General features: G+C 47.1%; 2 protein-coding genes across 4 annotated transcripts in view; one reads left to right on the forward strand and one right to left on the reverse strand.

Annotated features, from left to right (window-relative positions):
- Positions 1-4,266, forward strand: part of impdh1a (IMP (inosine 5'-monophosphate) dehydrogenase 1a) — a 23,200-nt gene extending 18,934 nt beyond the window's left edge. Inside the window, exons 13-16 of one of the 3 annotated variants that reach the window (XM_030366674.1) lie at positions 253-396; positions 1,167-1,250; positions 1,937-1,957; positions 2,375-4,266. In XM_030366674.1, the coding sequence (XP_030222534.1) occupies positions 253-396; positions 1,167-1,250; positions 1,937-1,957; positions 2,375-2,396 (271 nt within the window). In that variant the 3' untranslated portion in view covers positions 2,397-4,266. The remainder of the gene's footprint in view (positions 1-252; positions 397-1,166; positions 1,251-1,936; positions 1,958-2,374) is intronic. The other 2 variants (XM_030366673.1, XM_030366675.1) reach the window with 2 other exon arrangements.
- The window catches only part of prrt4a (proline rich transmembrane protein 4a), a 6,372-nt gene continuing 772 nt past the window's right edge, over positions 3,910-9,509 (reverse strand). The window contains exons 2-3 of the mRNA XM_030366672.1: positions 8,727-9,509; positions 3,910-7,196 (exon numbers count right to left, since the gene is read on the reverse strand). The exon at positions 8,727-9,509 is cut by the window's right edge and continues 126 nt beyond it. Of these exons, the coding sequence (XP_030222532.1) occupies positions 5,089-7,196; positions 8,727-9,509 (2,891 nt within the window). The 3' untranslated portion in view covers positions 3,910-5,088. The remainder of the gene's footprint in view (positions 7,197-8,726) is intronic.

Consider the following 9,509-nt stretch of genomic DNA (forward strand, 5'->3'; position numbering starts at 1 on the left):
GTCTATACCAGCAATCCTTTTGGGCAGAATCCAAAATCCAACTCCCACTTAATAAACGTTCCCTTTCCATACAAACATCTTGTGAATAAATATTTTGTGTGTGTGTGTGTGTGTGTGTGTGTGTGTGTGTGTGTGTGTGTGTGTGTGTGTGTGTGTGTGTGTGTGTGTGTGTGTGTGTGTGTGTGTGTGTGTGTGTGTGTGTGTGTGTGGGTGGGTGGGTGGGTGGGTGGGTGGGTGGGTGGGTGGGTGTAGTGAGGGTGATAAAGTGAAAGTGGCCCAGGGTGTTTCAGGCTCGGTGCAGGATAAAGGTTCCATCCACAAGTTTGCTCCTTATCTCATCGCTGGTATCCAACATGGCTGTCAGGACATTGGAGCCAAAAGTCTCTCCATACTGCGGTGAGTGTGCCCTGCTGGAGTGAACCGTCTGAACTACCAGTCTCCCTGTCTGTGTGTATGTCTGAACTGTCTGTCTGTCTGTATGCCTGAACTTTCTGTCTGTGTGTACGTCTGAACTGCTGTTTGTCTGTTTGTGTCTGTTGACACAAGGTCTATGATGTGTGTGTGTGTTTGTGTGTGTGTGTGTGTGTGTGTGTCCCTCTCTCAGGTCTATGATGTACTAGTTCTGTGTGTGTGTTTGTGTGGTTCTCTCTCTCACTCACTCACTCACTGACTCTCTCGAAGGTCTATGATGTACTCTCTCTCTCTCTCTCTCTCTCTCTCTCTCTCTCTCTCTCTCTCTCTCTCTCTCTCTCTCTCTCTCTCTCTCTCTCTCTCTCTCTCTCTCTCTCTCTCTCTCTCTCTCTCTCTCTCTCTCTCTCTCTCTCTCTCTCTCTCTCTCTCTCTCGAAGGTCTATGATGTACTAGCTCTCTCTCTCTCTCTCGAAGGTCTATGATGTACTAGCTCTCTCTCTCTCTCTCGAAGGTCTATGATGTACTAGCTCTCTCTCTCTCTCTCGAAGGTCTATGATGTACTAGCTCTCTCTCTCTCTCGAAGGTCTATGATGTACTAGCTCTCTCTCTCTCTCGAAGGTCTATGATGTTCTCTCTCTCTCTCTCTCTCTCTCTCTCTCTCTCTCTCTCTCTCTCTCTCTCTCTCTCTCTCTCTCTCTCTCTCTCTCTCTCTCTCTCTCTCTCTCTCTCTCTCTCTCTCTCTCTCTCTCTCTCAGGTCTATGATGTACTCCGGGGAACTCAAGTTTGAGAAGAGGACCATGTCCGCCCAGGTGGAGGGTGGAGTCCACGGCCTGCACTCGTACGTCCGGTCCCCTGACTCTCCTCCCCTTGAACCCCTTGCCCTCTCCCCCCGCTGGCCCTTAGTCCTCGCTCTCAGATACACCTGATCGCTACGGCCAAGGGTTTCAGTTGAATGTATCAAAAATGGAATGGTTCCTTATAAAATATTTTTTTAATTGTCATTAAAATGCTGTATGAAGTCTTTGTAGGCCTACTTCTTTCTTTTTCACATCAACATGTGCAGCCATGAGTAAGGACATAAAGTATTTGTTGTTAGCACATATAGATTTACACAGGTGTAGCGCATTATGAACCATGTTCAAACACATCCCAGGCCATTACAGCATTAGTTACCTTGGAGGACAATTTTCATTATCGCTTTGTTTGATTTAGCACAAAGCCTTACATAGTCATAGCCCAATTTACGGCTTCATCATTTCATAGTGTTGTCCAACTAATGCACTTATTTCCACCCTACACTATACCCCATGACACGCAGCAGTTTGCCTTGAGATGATAGATGCTTCTGTTTTGTGCCCTGGATAAATTTCAGTCCACCCCTGTCTTCAGTCTACTCACCACCTCAATCCGTTTGTCCCATCATGCATCTGTGTTTGTGATGTCCTCTGTGAAATCTCGACAAAAATGGTTTCTCGTCATCAAATAGTCTTCTTTTTCCTTCTCTTTTTCATGCTATCATGTTAGGTATTCTTTTGTGCCATGTAAGTACGTTCATCCTGTTCTCTAAAGGGACCCTGTTTTAACACCAGCTGTGAGTGTGTTCAGCCATGACAAGCCGTTTCAGAATCTGCCCTTCCCTGTCCCTTAGTGACATCGCAAGTGGGAGTGTGCACCTAGATGTATGCTGAATAGATCAGTCCACCAGCCTTACCAGTGGACTATAGCAAACGTTTCTCATCCATCCATCATACATCTAGGTGGACACTGCCGCTTGTGTTTTCAGTAAGGGGCAGGATAAGGCAGATTTTCAAAAGGCTTGTAAAGGCTAACTAAGCTCCCACCTGGTGCTAAAACAAAGGCTCTCCTTTCTTATCACACATCCGTCTGTTGTCTGTCCGTCGTTGTTGGAGTTGTTTGTTTCCTTTGACAGCGAGTAAGGCTCTTCTGTGTTTCTGTTCCTAGTTACGAGAAGCGGCTTTACTGATGGCCAAGGAGAGGGGATGTGCGGCCGTCCTGCGGCGGGAATCCCGACCTCCAACCCCCCCAGAAGGTTCAGCGTACGCATGTGACCATGCGGCCCACTTCCTCTTCTCCATGTGTGTGTGGGTCTCTCTGTCTTTGTCCCTTCCTCTCACTGTCTCTAGCTCTCTTTCTCTCGTGCTCTCTCTCTCTCTTTCACTCTGTCTCCCTTTCTCTCTCTCTCTCATGCTCTCTGTCACTCACTCTCTCTGTCTCTCTCTGTCTGTTACTTTCTCTGTCTCTCACTTGCTCGCTCTCTATCTCTCTGTCTGTCTGTCGCTTGCACCCCCTCACACTCTCTCCCTCTCTCTCTCACACTCTCTCGCACTCTCTTTCTCTGACTCGCTGTCTCTCCACTTGACTTATTTTCATACCGCTCATTCCTTCTAATCGGGACAACACAACACCATAGATTAAACATGAGATGAGATCAAAATGACAGTATGTAAAGCATCAAACGTATGCTCATCGTCATCTGGCTTTTTTTTTAGGGGTCGGAGGTTATGTAATGAGCGGAAGGCTCAGCAGAGAAGCTAGGGGCAGCGTGGCTTTTAGCTGCTTCTCCTCCGTTGATCCTCCTCTGCCCGTGAAGCAGCACACAAGTGGCTTTAGAACAGACAGAGCTTACAGACAGCTGCCACGCTTCTCTGTTGAGACTTACAGTATGAGGGGGCTCTCAGGGTGAGGAGTTATTTTATAGAGAGAATTTGTGCGTGCAGTATATATATATATATATACATTGTTTATTGGTACACACTGATACATTGCTGATGATTTTAACAAACGGAAATATTGAAATATATTGTGATGCTTACATATCTGTTAGCCCGCAAGCTTTGTGCTGCAAGGTATCTCTGTGGGAAAAAGTGATATTGGCTATTGGTTCAGAGCCATAAATACAAGTTAATGGAATTATGTGTACGTTTACAGCGAATGTGTACACAGTAACACAGTTACTTCTGAAAGAAGTTTTGGCTTTCTGTGGTGTTTGTTATGGTGTGTATGCTAGTAGCCTTTTTTTGTATACATGCTACATTAGAGAAGAAGTAAAAAATATATAATATTCTAGTAGAAACATGATAGCATAAAGCTAGCAGATATACATCTATATGTACCCTGAGCGCCTTATAAGTACTGTAACATATCCAAATACAAAACCCAGGGCTCACACTCAGCTAGAGCTGTAGCTCCATTCATTCAGTTATAGCCTCAGCAGTCCCCCAGAGAAAAATACAGTGTTTATACTGATCATACTGCATAATTGATTGTTCATTGTTAGAGAATATCTATTATAATTATGTTAATTATAAAAATGTTATATACTGTATCTATTTTCATAAAGCACATCATTCCTAATAATAACTTACATGTATACTTTTAGATCAAAATATTATGCTATATTACTGTATTTTGCCTCGCTCTGAATTCTCATATATTGGCAATATTTAGCTGTATCAATTGCTGAATGTACAAAAATAAAGACTTCAACATATTTTATTATTTTGTAAGTGTTTTATCATTCACAAATACATTCAAATCGTGGTTATGTAACCAACGTGCTTAACACCATTGTATACTGCGAGGAGTCCTACCAGCAGAGGGCAACATTGCTACATTTCTGGGTACGTGAACTGTTGTGGAAGATAAAATGAGAAATTGCGCTTAATGTTTCTTAAAGTGCAATATTTATATTTATACAGTATAGTGTTTGAAAAACGTGATTTTGTTTTGTAATTTAAAAAAAATGGAAATACAGCTAATAAGCAAGCCAATAACTTCATATCTTGGTATCTTATATGTAAATGTGCAAATAAACAAGGCATGTGAATTAAGTATTCATGAATGAGTTAATTATTCATTAAAGGCTTTGAAATTACGGAAATTATATCTAACTCTATGAAAGCATCAGAACTGTTAAATTGAGATATTTTTGTAAAAAAAAAATCTGAAGTCTAACCGTGCATTCCCAACAAGAGCGAAGGCGCGGCATGAATTCATATAAGGTAAAGGCAATTCTTTCCCAGTGAATTTCACTTTTGTTGTTTGTTGTACAAAAGTTTGTTGTACAGGCAAGCAACCTTGTGTCTCCTAGTTAAGCTAGTAGACACCGCTTTTGGTGTGAACGCGCCTTTATGGAACTGTCAATATGCTCTTATGTTATCCACTTAAGGGAATACATAAGAGTTTTCTATTATTATGCTAACATTACTAGCATAAGAATGTCAGGGTTTGTAACATTTGTTTCTGAAGCTGTCAATCATTTAATGAAAAAAAAGGTGCAGGAGAAGTTCAAACAGAACAACTTGAATATATTAATTCTAAATTACAATGGCAGCACATGAAGAATAAGTTTCAGTAGGCTTTGTCAATAAACTAAACATTTTGACCATTAGACCAAACTAAAACTTTATTCATATTAATTCAATAAGTTCACTATTCAAAATGTATCCCTCCACCCAAATCCTATAACAGAATTAATTGGTGGTCCTCCAATAGTCCTATTGATTAGCCCCCTTCAGATCTGAGGTAAAACCTTAATGAACCCAGTGTAGGGGTTGGCAAATGATTCTGTTTAGGACTGCACTTAAAACCTGCAGGATCTTAGCTCTTGAATTGCAGGATTGAACCTCCTGGCTGTAGTCACCTAAAGATGACCTTCACAGTTCAATGGTGTCGCTGCACACACTCTGAGAATCAATCTGTCTGCAGACATGGACAAATTCCGCCTGTACTTCCAGATCTCGCTCCAGCTGTTGGCTCTTGCTGAGGTGCTCAGTCCCTAACAGACGGCCGGATCCACAGCTGCCCTGGGAGGCCAGGCTCAGCGTCCGGTACCGCCTGTGATAGTGCAGCTGGGGGATGGCCCTGGGGAGGGTGCCATGGGCGAAGCTGTGGCCTCTGTTAGCCCAGGGATAGGCCCGCGTCTTCCTGGTTTTCCCGGGGTCGCTGCACAGACCCTGGGACGAACCCCCTATGGAAGCCTGGTCGAAAGCACCAGGGGTACTTCCCGTCCGATTCAATGGCTCCGGCAATGTTGAGGGCATGTTTTGATGCGACGGAGTGTCAGGTAGCTGCGACTTAGATAGAGGACTCTCGTGATCCGCGTCACCACAGGAAGTTGTACGGTAAAGGCCACTGTCTTCATAGCTGTAGCCTAGCGGTGGTTTAACAGGAGAGTTTAAGGACAGGCTGGAGGAGGCATTGGGTAGCCTTGGAGGTCCAAATATACTGCGGGAGAACAGGGCGTCGCTGAATAAGGCCTGGTCAATGCTGCGAGACAAGTCTATGGGAGAAGGAGGACGCAGGTCCCCCGTAGAGTCAGCGTCCAGGCCGAGACTATCCAGTGAGGACAACTTGTAATCGGCAGCTTGTGTTCTGCGTGGGGGTGACGGGGCTGCAGGTCGCGGCAGCACAGATGTAGATTCCAAGGTGCTGATTCTACTTAAAGGGTCCACGATTGGGCAGAGTGGCAGGGCCTCGGACTGCCCATTGGAGGTAATCTCACACACCACCAGTTTTTCCTGCGCACCCTGGGACCAGAGGAAGTGAGGGGAGAGGGCGGCGGACTTGCCTTCTCCCAGAGATGCCAGGACGGCTGGGCCGCCTGAAGGGGAGTCGCTCGGCAGCTGGGACCACGATCCCGGCCGAAGTGGAGCCTTCGACTTGACGGGAGAGCGGGTGCCACAGAACAGCGGGTATGCACCGATGAGAGCCAGGCCCAGACACACGGCCACCTCACACAGCCGGCAGCTCAGCTGGTAGCTCCACCAGGGCCAGGCCTCGAAGACATAGGAGCCCACTCCTCCCAGGCCCAGGTAGTGCAGGAGGCCATAGAGCTGAAGACCTCCGCAAGCCAGCAGACACAGTGACGCCGCTATGCCGACACCAGCCGCCCTGGCCCAGTCTTCCACCTCAGCAAACGGGCACTTTGTAGGCCGCAGGACCTCCGGGGAACCCCCTCCCTCTGCGTTGTCACCCAGTCGGAAGATGTGTTTGGTTTGGGCTCGGGCCAAGCAGTAGAAGATGAGGTAGGAGAACGGGAGCAGGACAGAGAGGCACACGAACAGGCCTCGGGGTAGGAGGAGCAGGGCAGGGAAGGAGGGAAGGAGCTGGAGGAGACCCACACAGCCCAGCGAGACCATCCCATGGAAGAAGGACAGACACAGGAGCAGGCAGGGCGAGGGGGAGAGCGGGCAGGAGACGGGGCTGAGAGATCGACGGAGAGACGAGTGCATGCGCGAGCGCAGGGAGAGGAGGATGAAGGCCAGGGAGAAGGCTGAGGCCAGGCAGGGGAAGGAGAGCTCAGAGAGGAGGAGGGAGGCCAGGGGAGGGAGGCGCTCCTGGTGACTGTAGGCGTCGTAGAGCAGAGAGAAAGCCCGGATCCCTCCGAATGCCAGGAGGAGCAGATGCAGCAAAGTGAAATAGGGGCTTCCCATGGGACAACGCAGGGGTAAACCCAACAAACACACGACGGATATGAAGCCGGACATGGCGAAGATTGATCCCACACCGTAGATGTGTGCTTCCCAAGCCACGCCCCACGTAGCCATGGCAGAATTCCAATCAGAGTACAGAGGGATGAGAAACGGCGGGCTAGGAAAATGAAAGGGATTCGGGGATTTGTCCGATTTGAAGTCTTCTGGGTAAACAGGAGTGCAGGATTGGTTTCTGCTTTTTAGCATTGACTCATCTGTAGGGTCACTGTTACAATCTGGATGAGGCAGTGTAGCACTGATGTCCGAGTCCTGGTCTTCATCAAGGGAATCTGCCAACGCATCAGATAACATGTTAACAATGGCTTATTTTGCTTTATTTTATTAGATTGGTAGATTGTCTTGATTGAGATTGATTGTAAAAAAATTGCACTGGCAAACACATACAGTTAAGTACGGAATAGGTTCTGGGACTTGAGTTGTTGGGATGTACAATTTCACAATCTTAACGAATAATAAAATAAAGACATTAAAGAATATAAAATGAGGAAGAAGAAGAAGAAGAATGCCATGGCTTTAACTAGCCTCAAAGTAAAACCAGAAGGGATATGCAGTGTTTTCATTGAGTTAATCCATAATAAAATAGACCGGGACTAACACGGGGAGACCTTAACTAGGTCACACAGGAACAGAGCCAAAGTAACCGAGTGCATGAGTGGTGGCTGGGGGATGTGTGTGTGGTTGACATACGCACACACAGAGAGAGAGAGAGCGAGAGAGAGAGAGAGAGAGAGAGAGAGAGAGAGAGAGAGAGAGAGAGAGAGAGAGAGAGAGAGAGAGAGAGAGGGAGAGGGAGAGGGAGAGAGAGAGAGGGAGAGGGGGAGAGGGAGAGGGAGAGGGAGAGGGAGAGGGAGAGAGAGAGAGAGAGAGAGAGAGAGAGAGAGAGAGGTAGAGAGTATTTGGTGATAAGGTAAAAAATTGACCTCATTGTTGCTCTCATTTGGTAATCTTTTTAGAATCATGCAATGGTCCTGTGTAAAGTTGTAAAAGAATAACAATACTTATAATCAACATTTTTGTTGCTTGTTAAACCAATAAATAATGCAACTGTCATATTTTCCAGTTACTTCAACCTCCAATGTTTGCATGTCAACAACCAACCTCTTTGTCATTATACAGTTGTTTTTTTGCATGACATATCAGATCATCAAAATATGGGGTTGCATGCCTACTTAAAACTTTATGTTTGAAAGACATTCCCTGGAGCTTGGGATTGTTTGAGGAGCTATTCTTAAATGACTCTACTTGTTTTGGGTCTTGGCCTACTAAATCTGGGTCGACTGGATCTACCCCACCTATAATTTGACAATTTGACGGATAGGTAGGTGACCAGTGGGAGCTTGAAACTCAATGAGAGACATTCAGTTTCCACGAGTTTGTCCATATAATTTGTGTCCATTTATGTGTTTTTGCCATCCTTTAAATACATTAAATTGTAGGATCGCCTGATACAGTTCAGAATGTAAGAGATAAAATGGGGTAGACAGAGATGCAAGAGAGTGAGATTTTACAGTGCTTGAGTAAACCAATGAAAAGCACGTACACACTGGATGCATAATAAACACTGAACACGACTGTGTTGCCTGCAGAATACACTGCAGTGGTTAATTCATGGGCAGTCTTTTGAGCTTTCAGCCATATGTAAAGTAGGTTGTGATGGCTCTATCAACCTCAAATGCCATATTAATAGCTGTCCAACCAGCAGAACAGAATGTAAAGGAATTTAAGATCAGAAACGGTTGATCTGGAGATGGAATGTAGTCTTAATACCCCGTTCAATATTGTCTACTTGAGGATCTTACCTTCCACCTCCTGTGGCCTGCTGTTGTTCCCTCTATCTAACGGGCATCCTGTTAAACCGTCCTCATTGGTCGTTGGCTCGGTCTTCTGGCTGTCCACGGGCCCGTCCTGTGCAGAGACCGACTGGTCCACTCTCCCTCTGTCCTGAGTCGCAGGGGCCAGGTCCACGGCTGAGGTGTGTGTCGTCCCTGAGCCGGGCCGAGGAACGGACCACAGCGGCTGGACCTCGGTGCTCTCGTGGGGCCTAGCAGGGGGCTCATTGTCTTCAGCCCCCCCGCCACTGGCCTCCTCCAGCCCACCTTGAGGTGTCGGCCCCTGGGTAGACTCTGCTCCTCGCTCCCCGCCGCCGATCCCTTTCAGCCCATCCTCCTCCACCTCCTCCTCCTCCTCCTCCTCCTCCTCTTCCTCCCTGGAAGACGCAACCTCTTTATCACTTCTCTCTGGAGGCATCAAGTCACTGTTTGAGGGAGAAATCCCCTCAGCGCTGTCGTGCGTGTCCTCGTATTCCCCAAACGCTGCATGTCCGTCGACGTCCTCGGAGGGCATCGAATGCCGAGGGAGGTGCACCACCAAGGGGTGGATCGGGTCAATCTCTCCAGAGGTTAGGAACACAGGGTCTGGCCGGGCGTCAGCTGGAAGGCCAGGCTCTGGATGTGTGGACGTAGATGAGAGGTGTCGGGGAGACCCTGTATCCGCCGTCTCTCGCGTTTCCTGGAGGTCTTCCGCCGTCGATGGAACCGCATTGAGGGATAGGAGAAGGTAGAGAGTAGCACCCAACCGAAGCA

Source organism: Gadus morhua, chromosome 9 (genome assembly GCF_902167405.1).
Source record: "Gadus morhua chromosome 9, gadMor3.0, whole genome shotgun sequence".
NCBI classification, from domain to species: Eukaryota; Metazoa; Chordata; class Actinopteri; order Gadiformes; family Gadidae; genus Gadus; species Gadus morhua.